Source organism: Priapulus caudatus, unplaced genomic scaffold (genome assembly GCF_000485595.1).
Source record: "Priapulus caudatus unplaced genomic scaffold, Priapulus_caudatus-5.0.1 Scaffold15, whole genome shotgun sequence".
Classification (NCBI taxonomy): domain Eukaryota; kingdom Metazoa; phylum Priapulida; class Priapulimorpha; order Priapulimorphida; family Priapulidae; genus Priapulus; species Priapulus caudatus.
The window spans coordinates 139,367-149,961 of NW_014577076.1; the positions used below are offsets into that span (position 1 = coordinate 139,367).

Genomic DNA, 10,595 nt, shown 5'->3' on the forward strand with positions numbered 1-10,595 from the left:
GTTGTCTTTGCTTACTCCCTGGAAATTGCCATAGTATGTTCTATAGCCCTGCGGCGGAGCGGAGGGCTATAGTTCTAGAGCTAGTGTCACTATAGCTCTAGAACTATAGCCCTTCGCTCCGCCGCAGGGCTATAGAACATACTATGGCAATTTCCAGGTAGTAAGCAAAGACAACTTTTTACGGTTAACAACTTCTTTGGTACGCCAAATAAAGCACATTCTCTGTCGCACAAATGTCTTAAGTTACTGCAAACACTAAAATTAAACTGCAAACTAACGGTTAAATGCTGTACTTGCTATATTACTCAACAACGAAGATTATTTACAAACTTGTCACCGCCATTTTTCATTGCGGGGCGCTAGCGCGGTTCTGGCGCCAGTGAGCGGGCACAATGTATTTCCAAGTGGAGGGGTGGGCAGGTTGCACGCGGTTGCAGGCTGTTGCGGCAGACAGAAGACCGATGGCAAAGACCCGCGTATCGATGGAGAAACAGGAGAATACGCGCGTATCGATGGCAACAGAAACAGAAACAGAAATAGAAACGACGGTGTTGATATAACCGCGTGCAATCTGTCCACCCCTCCACTTGGAAATACATTGTGCCCGCTCACTGGCGCCGGAACCGCGCTAGCGCCGCGCAACGAAAAATAGCGGTGACAAGTTTGTAAATTATTTTCGTTGACGAGTAATATAGCAAGTACAACATTGAACCGTTAGTTTGCAGTTTAATTTTAGTGTTTGCAGTAACTTAAGACATTTGTGGGACAGACATGGGCGTACATAGCGGGGGGCAGGGGGTGCACCTGCCACCCCCCCCCCAGAAATATAAATTTTCAACCCGTAGCGGGGTCATAACAATGTTTCCAGGGGTAGCTCGCTCTGGTCTAAGTCTTCTCTCATCTACTGCCCCCCCCCCCCAACTGAAAATTTCCTGTGTACGGCTTTGGCGACAGAGAATGTTCTTTATTTGGCGTACCGAAGAAGTTATTAACCGTAAAAAGTTGTCTTTGCTTACTACCTGGAAATTGCCATAGTATGTTCTATAGCCCTGCGGCGGAGCGGAGGGCTATAGTTCTAGAGCTATAGTGTCACTATATAGCTCTATCAGACCTCAGTAGCTGTCAGTACATGATCAGTACTACTAGTACTAGTACTACATGTGACCGAGTCGTGACGTGATTTGAACGACATCTATTTATATATTTGGCGCTTGTCCTACTGCTGCTGCTGCTGCTGCTGCTCTGCTGCGATGCACTTTCTCGCTGTACCCGTGACATGTTACAGCATGTTTACACATCGTACGACATCGTTTGTGGCTCCATCTTCTGGGAATTTGTACTTTTTTAGCTTTTTATCACATACTATAGTACGTATTGGTTATTTTCTTAGATTCTGATTCGCACGCGCTATACCATCGTACGTACAACATAGTACAACATAGTACAATATCATAGTACATATCATAGTACATATCAAATATCATAGTACAATATCATAGTACAACATAGTACAATATAGAACAAGCAGACAAATGCCTACCATTGAATGTCCAAACTTTGATAACTGTGACTATAGAGATCTAACGTTTCACCAGGATAGATCGTAAATGGTAAACAAAAACCAGAGCAAAATGCTAATAATTAAAAGAAATGTAGGTTCTGATTTTATTACTATTCATACAGAGGTAAGACAGATATGCACAAAATATGCACACAAAATACAGCCAAATTGGCACATTGTATGCAGTTTTCATGGTTTCAAAGTGTCCCTGTCTCGGCCGGCTCTCAAACGGGGCATTTTCTCACCGGATGCAGAGGCGCGTAAGTGCCTCACCTATAGCTGCAGAGGCATGAAGCGCCGAGGCAGCTCGTCAGTAATAATAGGCGATAGAGAGTAAAGAAACATTAAGACTTATTTAACATTAAGTAGTAATTATAGAGCTGTAACGATCCACCGAAATCGAATCGAATCGCGATTCTGTTCCCTCGATCCGATCCTCGAAGCTTTTTCCCGTATTTTCGATCCGATCCAACCCGCTAGTACTTCTTACTGTGTGCATTGGCCAAAGCGTGTATGAGACGCCCGCTCTGATTGGTCAATAGTCCTGACTCGCCAGTCAGCTAATCAGCGGCTACAGTACATCGCTAATATGTTTACAGGGCTGCAGTTAGACGTGACTGCTCATGTTACACTGCTTGTCGAGCGCGGACCAGTCTAGGCTGCAGTTTCCCGAGTTTAATTATGTGCTTAAAGTTATTTTGTTAAATAAAATTGAGAAAAAAGAAAGAATGTAATAGTTGGTTAAGAGTTTTTATTGCAAAATAATGAAAATATAAACAATAAGATAACATTTCATTATTTTGGCAATCAAATCGAAGGAATCGAATCGAGAGGCTAATATCGAGATATGGATCGAATCGAGAGGCTTGTGTATCGTTACAGCCCTAGTACTAGTAGTAAATACATTTCATGTTTATTTACCATCATTTTATTATTGAAACATTCCAAGTGCCTGTGGCTGTGGCTATGCACTCGATTGCATGCATGGCTATCTCTAGAATTATAGGATAGCCCTTCGCTCTGCCACAGGCTGACAGAACGGACAGGCCTGTAGTGGAGCGAAGGGCTATAGTTCTAGAGCTATAAAATGGCTATATATATACATCATGCACGTAGACAACACAACACACTTACGGAGGCACTTAATTTGGCCATTTTATTGATAAAATGATAGTAAATAACCACGACGTGTAATTACTACTAAAGTCTTAATGTTTATTTTACTCTCTATTGCCTATTATTGCTCTTAGGAATAATTTGTCGTAATTACCGTTCAAATGACAAATGCTCCTCTGCAACACAGTCTCACCGCACACACGCCACTGTGCACTGCACGAACTCGTAAAAAGATCTCTTATCTTTCTGTCGATAAAATGTATGTAATTAGGAAAATGTATACATAAATTATAGCTAGGTGTGTGTGGTGTTTTGAATCATTTGTGTATACATTAAAATCCATGTAAGTCATGGGTTCCTCCCACGTCCCAAATGTCTGCCCTCTGTGTCCCTCGCTAAAATTGCGGACTGTTCGCTGGCAGCTATGGATTCGTCCGCTGACCTATGCATTCGGCGCACGGATCCATAGCTGCCAGCGCTGCATACTGTCATAGGACGTTCCCGCGGTCGCGTGCGCCTTGCCGCGGAACTGCGCGCAAGATGTGCGCTCAGCGCTTAGGATCAACACATCCTTCGGCAACACGTCTCTGGTATCCCGTCTCTCTGGATGCTATTAAACTAGCCAGGGTTGTGAAATAGGCTTATATATCTCGATGGAACAGTGCCAGCTAGTACGATCTACACTGGTGTGATATACAATGAAATATTGTGGCTGTACTTGCCTTAAGAGTTGTCCGAATAACTTATAAAAAGATTTCCAATAATTTGGTGCACAACAGATAATCAGAATAAAAAGGGGAATAAATGCTATTTATACCACATGTTATGCATAATGATTGATTAATTTCATCGGATTTCTATAGTTCACATAAAAATAAAGTTGATCTCAGTTAGATCCATAATAAGCTATAATTACTTACAACGACTGATATTGATCGTCGTTGTAAGTAATTATAACTTATTATGGATCTACCTGAGATAAACTTTATTTTTATGTTATGCATAATGTTGATGTATAGGAAGACATAATATACAGTTTCATAAGTGACGTAGTCAAAGGTTATCTGATTGGCCTATGATCGTTATGACAGGACCAGCACTACCCATTGACGATGAAGAGCAGGAGCATGACGTGCATGATGCAAAGAAGTCTGCAAAAGCTAGAAAAAAATCGGCATCCAAGTTTGGAGTTGATTCTTTATTACAAAAGGTAAGAGGAAATTGTAAGCTTTCTAACCTGGTAACAATTATACATTATATAGTGTTACTAAGAATACTGATATTTTACATACTACAAATATTCATAGTGAGGTATAATATATTAATTTGTTAGCTAAGCAAAATATGTTGTTATGCGATACAGTCACACCAGACTAGTAAATATGTAATTTCCTCTATTCATTTGTCTATACCAGTGACACATTTTACATATTGCATGTGCATTAAACACTGTTACCGTGTGATTGGTAAATTTGGGAATTCAATTGTAGGCGCAAGAATGCATAGACAGGTTTGACAATGACGTAGCGAAAAAGTTTTGTGACAGAGCTTTGGCCATAGAACCAGACAACGTAAATGTTCTTGAAACAACTGCATCATTATTGCTGGAAACTGGGCAGGTTGAACAAGCTGTAAAAGTAAGTCAATTTGTATATGTATGCAAGCATTGTAAATTACAATTTTCTTATTTTATTAAGCAAATATGTAATTGCTAAACTTTAGGAAGTGTGTTTATAAAAGTCTGGCTATAATGTTGGTGCGAGGTCAAGCAATCAGTAATTGTGTCTTTGCCTTCGTTTGTTAATAAACAGTGGGTACATCAGAGTCATCTGCTACTGTAGATGCAAATGAGCAAAATCATTCCATATATAACGTTTGAAGCTCTTACTTCGTAATGAGCCTATACAGCTGTGGTCAATGCTTACACGAGAGATGAAATAGCTGTTACAATGGGGTTAGCCATTTACTAATCGCTTGATAGATGGCGCGCGTGCACTGTCCGGTATCACTGCTAAACAATGGCGTCTAGTTACGAAGGGAAAACCGTAAATGAATTGAAATCAGAGTTGCAAAGTAGGGGTGCAAAGACATCTGGGAGGAAAGCTGATCTGATAGAAAGGTAAATTAATTAACCTACCTGCTCTCTAAAGTAGCACGTACACGTACACGTACACGTACGCTTGCGTGTGTGTGCACGTACACGTGCGTGCGTGCGTGCGTGCGTGCGTGCGTGCGTGCGTGTGCACGTACAATTGCGGGACTGCGTAAGTGCGTGCGTGCGTGCGTGTGTACGTACACATGCGTGCTTGCGTGCGCACGTACACGTGCTTGCATGCATGTGCAAGTGCACGTGCGTGCATGCGTGTGTGTGCACGTACGCGTGCGTGCGTGTGTGCGTGTGTACGTACACGTGCATACATGTGCACGTACACGTGCGTTCGTGTGCATGTACACGTACACGTACGTGCGTGCGTGCGTGCATGCGTGTGCAAGTACACGTGCGCGCGTGCGTGGGTGCGTGTGCACGTACACATGCGTTCGTCCTTGCGTGCGTGCGTGTGCACGTTACGTACACGTGCGCGCATGTGCACGTACACGTGCGTGCGTGCGTGTGCACGTACACGTGCGTGCGTGCGTGGGCACGTACACGTGCGTGCGGGCGTGCGTGCGTGTGCACGTACACGTGCGCGCGTGCGTGGGTGCGTGTGCACGTACACGTGCGTGCGTGCGTGCGTGCGTGCGTGCGTGCGTGCGTGTGTACGTACACGTACGTGCGTGCGTATGCACGTACATGTGCGTGCGTGCGTGCGTGCGTGTGCACGTACACGTGGGTGCGTGCGTGCGTGCGTGTGCACGTACACGTGCGTGTGCACGTACACGTGCGTGCGGGCGTGCGTGCGTGTACACGTACACGTGCGCGCGTGCGTGGGTGCGTGTGCACGTACACGTGCGCGCGTGCGTGTGTAAGTAATGTATACCGGTCCAGATACGCACGCCATCTTGTGGTGAACTGATTGGCTAACCTCATTTGATGCAGTATCAAACTCAAGAGCTATATGGCTTGTTCTTCCTGGTACGGCTCGTGTAAACTTTGACACTTTATGTGTCAATAATTTGATGTTTTATGGTTGTGTCCTGCCATGCTACCTGTCTTGTTTTCTAGTGTTTGCAGAAAGCAGTGAAACTGAATCCCAATGCTGGCCATACAAAATATTTGAGTTTAGGCCAGGTGCTGGAGGGTGAAGAGGCTTTAAAAAGTTATCAGAAAGCTGTGGAGCTGCTGCTAATGGCTAGAGAAGCAACTACCACTGCTGAGGTGAGTACCATATATGGAACCCGTGTGCGGTGAATGTTAAATTGTGTGCAGGTGCCTATGTGCAGGTAGGTGCACATGTGTATTAACAGCGTTCTGCTGGTTCAAATTTTGACTACCGTGTTAAATATATGAAAAAACAGTTAATAATTTTTATTTCTTTGTTGTCATCAAAAGCAAGGTTACTTTGTCATTTTTAAATATTTACTATGTGTATAGGTGGCAGCATCAGCTAGTTCAAGTGCAGCCTGCAGTGTAGCCTCCAGTTTAGCCAGAGATATATCATCAGTATACTGTTCTATTGCTGAACTATACATGACAGACTGCTGGTAGGTGTGATAGCCCAATCAATGCTAGTTGCTGTCACTGACGTAATTACATCTGTATACTCATCAACTCCTATCACTATGTCCCTATTCATGAAATAAAAGCAAATCAGAACACTGACTGAGTCTTTATGTCATGCATGGTGCAGATGGTATAGGCTAATTTAGAGGTCTGGGAAACAGTCTTCATTTGTCCAGCCTAGGATCTATAGCTATACCTGCTGTATACACTGTGGGTCATTCATTTATGGTTGTGGGGCAGTTGGTGAATGACAAACTTGACAAGATAGCGACAGGTCAAACTAGACATTAATGGTGGTGAAGTCATGGTTAAATAGTCAAATATCTGATATCCCCTTTAAATTTTATTATAGGATCAGTGCACAAATTGTTCTATGTGCCAGGCTTCTATGACATTAGCTTGTGGTTCTAGCTTGTACACCATTTCATTTTCTAAATCATTATCAATGCCATTAAAAACAATTAGTATTGTGATAGGGAAAAGCATAAGTGTAGTGTTGCAGAGACCATTCTTCATGAATTTTTATTTATTATAATGTTAGTAAACAGTAAATTAAAGAAAGCCTGACCCTAAATTTGTGTTCTTGATTACCTGTATATATAGTCAACTTGCAGTAGATTAAGCTTGCACATTAATTTCCTGCTTAATTTCTTTGTGCTCTTATGACATGACCATATCACCGGTTAATGAAGACCTTCCATTCTTTGCCATTTGTTTATAACGGGGACATAACCAATTGTTAGGTGATGTCTGACTGTTATCATTCCAAAGCCCCTTACTATGTTGCTATCAGTAACCAGTAATACGCATAATTACTGCCATTAAATTTATCACTTTTTACAAGTTTGTGTTTCTTGTAAAGTTTTGCAGATGATGCAGAGCACAAATGCAAAGATTACATTGAGAAAGCTATAGAGATTGATCCTACTAGTCCTGAGGCTTACCAGCTGAAAGCCAGCTATTTTATCACTATTGGTTGTACACAGGTAAGAAACTTTAATATTAGTACTATGATGGAAAAATATAGATTCAATAACAATTAAATCGAAGAAAAAAAATGTTTTTGAAGATGAGTAAAACCTGCCCAATACAGTTTTGTTAATAAAAGTATAAAATATGATCATAGCCATCATTAAGTATTTATGGTTTACTAGTTGGTTAAGGTTTTCTTATGCACACCAGCATTTAAGGATAGTTCATGGCAGGTTCACATAAATTCACATAAATAGTATGTGAAACCAAACTTGGTCAGAGAACGTTTAATTATAGATACCTGTGAGTATAACTGGAAAACCTATAACTGTATAAACTGTATTCACTTCATTAAAGTCAACAATACAAGAAAGCCGATTAAAGTTAAAAGCTAGTGAATTCACATGAAAACAATTTAAACTCATAGGATGCTAGAACTTCCATGGAGGAAAGTTTGTCACTATGGTTGCCTGCAATGAAACATCTACAGGAAGGAAAACTGGCTGAAACTGACAAAATTGATCCTGTTGAGGTACATATTTGCTGAGTTCTTTTATCATCCATCTGATCTGGAGAACATTACAGTAAGAAGTGTAACAGTTACATAATACTAAAATGCTGACGTATATTGATAATTGCATAATGTTTAATGTTGTCTTGCTCATATGTGGTATGTATTAAAAGAATATTCAATTAATTTTACCTTATTACTTTATTCTTAGGTCTGTCCTCTGAGTATACAAAACAGAATATCTGCAGCACAACTGCTTATTGAGCTAGAGAAATATGATGTAAGTCCATACATAATACACTGTAATGCAGTAGATTGAAGACTCACTTAAAACATCTTCATTTCTAATTCTGTAGGTGTTGATCGAGGTCTTGGATCTCACTCCAGTGTAGATTGTATTTGGCCTGTAAGTTTAATTGAATCGTGACTTGGATTTTCCTTATCAATTTGCAGTGTTGATTTGCATTATTAAATTAAATCATATTAATAATGTATTAGATAAGATTTCCCAGTTCTTTACTGATTTGATTACTGGGATAAAGTATTATATTTGACGAGTGCTAGTACTATGGAAAATAATGTATTCATACCATGGTTATCGCTAATTAAGTAGTAAGTAATTGTGCCTGCCAAACCTTGTAGCCATAATAACATAGAATGATGAAAATGCTGACAACGAAGATTGTGTTTCGCTATAACACTTAAAATACGAATTCTTACAGAAAGCAAGTGAAGTGTTGGATCTGCTACTGGATGAAGATGAGGACATTGTCATGGTGAGTTGTTGAATGCTTGTGAAATGTGTTCTGCCTTATACTGTATATTTATATATACATATTCGTGTACTGTACATACATGCATGTAAATATATGCATGGCATATGTAAGTAATAAAAATAATTTCAATTAAATTACCAAGTTCGATCAAATTACCTTACTGCAATTAATGTAATTACACAATTATATAAAAATCGTGACTAATATATTGCACAACCATTGTTCTTCAGGCTTGGTATTTGCTCGCTTGGCTTAATTATCTGAAAGGTGAAGACTATCATGGAAATGCAAGGTTTTATCTCATAAAGACCAAAAAGGTAAGAGTGAATCTCAGTTATTTTTTTGTCAGCTAAAGTTATAGAATGATGTGATTGCATTTATTAACCGTTGGTTGTTGGATGTGTACGTGGCGTTCCAAGTAGAAAACTGATGCAGCCGTTCATATGTGGTTTTAAGATAGTGTTTTAATAAACGTTTCAATGATGTTCATATTTGATTCGTAGGAATATGGTAAAAAAAGTCATTACATCAAGTGGGAAATTAAAGGACAATTGAAGTCAAATTTTCCCAACTTCTGTAACGTTTTTATACATATATGTCGCTCAACTTGGAGCCGTGACGTCACATGACCTAGATTACTATTCAGGTGTTTATTACTAATTGGGCGCCGGATTTGAAATGGAATACATTATTGAATGTATTTCTATGTATAAAAACGTTACAGAAGTTAGAAAATTTGACTTCAATTGTCCTTTAAGGTCAAAATGGTCGTAGGGTAAAATCGTACATATTGCACATTATACATTCACACGTATGTCATTTTTGGTATGTGTATGTGTGCAGAATTCAAGCATACTTTGCTAGATTCTATAAACCTTATATCGGTCCTAAAACTTATGAGAATACATGTGTCAAGTGGTTGCATTATTGTATAATTATAATGAATTTAATCCTCATAGCTGAAATTATTTTCCTGATAGACTTACATATGTTATGAATTAAGAAAAGTTAGCAACCGTGCATGTTAGCAAGAATTGGAAAATTAATTAGTATTGGTTCACAAGCAGCGTGCACATCTCATTCCATGCCCCTGTTGTATTGTTGTTTAGCCAAAGATCATTTTTTACTCTACTTTTTTAAACGTTGGGTGGATTTATATGCATCATAACAAATGCATGTGATTGGTGTTAGGGGAGGGGGGGGTCCGGCTTTGAGACTATCCCTCTATACATATAGATTTCACACATGACCGTTTCTTTAAGTGAGTGGGCAGGGTGATAAAAATTCATCTAGACTAGCAGGCCCTCTAATAGTATTTGCGGTTATACTGTTAGTGATTTTCTCATGATTGAATAAGTGAGTGCATTACAGTTGACTGCTGCCATAATTATTTTTATGTTGCCATAAAGCTTACTACACTGGCAGAACAGTCAATGTTAATACACAGTTGTGAATGTATTTATAAAATGCACGTTTTTATTTGCACTTGGTGGCAGCCAGGTGCGTTCATGAGAGAACTATAGTATATAGATTTAGGAACCTACATATACATGTTGTTACCTCCGCCAGGGGCTTGGCGGAGGTTATGTTTTCACCGGCGTGTGTTTGAGTGTTGGTTTGTGGGTTTGTGCACGCCGTTCGCTGATTGGCTTGATTGGCCCGGCCACCGCCCGCCGCCGCGCCACCGCCGAACGCGCCTGTTTCATACAGGTTAAGCCTTTAACTGATGACGGATTGTCATAAATTTTTAAGGATATTTCAGGGAAATGGGCTCTTAGATGTGAGATTTTGGTGGGGGGGATCCAGATCCAATTCATTCATTCATTCATTCGATTAATTAATAAATTTTCAGGATAGCGTCAGAAATGGAGTAAACTTAGAATTGATTACATTTTTGGGGTGATCCGGCACTCCAATTAATTATTAATTAAATTAATTTAATAAAATTTCCAGCGATAGGTCAGAATGGGGTAACTTAGAATTGATTACATTTATCTC

The 10,595-nt window shown here is 40.0% G+C and overlaps 1 protein-coding gene across 2 annotated transcripts in view; it reads left to right on the forward strand.

Moving 5' to 3' along the window:
- Positions 1-10,595, forward strand: part of LOC106809922 (probable assembly chaperone of rpl4) — a 98,170-nt gene that overhangs the window by 2,356 nt on the left and 85,219 nt on the right. For both annotated transcript variants that reach the window (XM_014813172.1, XM_014813166.1), the window contains exons 2-10: positions 3,769-3,887; positions 4,168-4,314; positions 5,841-5,993; positions 6,210-6,319; positions 7,201-7,324; positions 7,738-7,842; positions 8,033-8,101; positions 8,544-8,597; positions 8,828-8,914. In XM_014813172.1, coding sequence (XP_014668658.1) covers positions 3,769-3,887; positions 4,168-4,314; positions 5,841-5,993; positions 6,210-6,319; positions 7,201-7,324; positions 7,738-7,842; positions 8,033-8,101; positions 8,544-8,597; positions 8,828-8,914 — 968 coding nt within the window. The remainder of the gene's footprint in view (positions 1-3,768; positions 3,888-4,167; positions 4,315-5,840; positions 5,994-6,209; positions 6,320-7,200; positions 7,325-7,737; positions 7,843-8,032; positions 8,102-8,543; positions 8,598-8,827; positions 8,915-10,595) is intronic.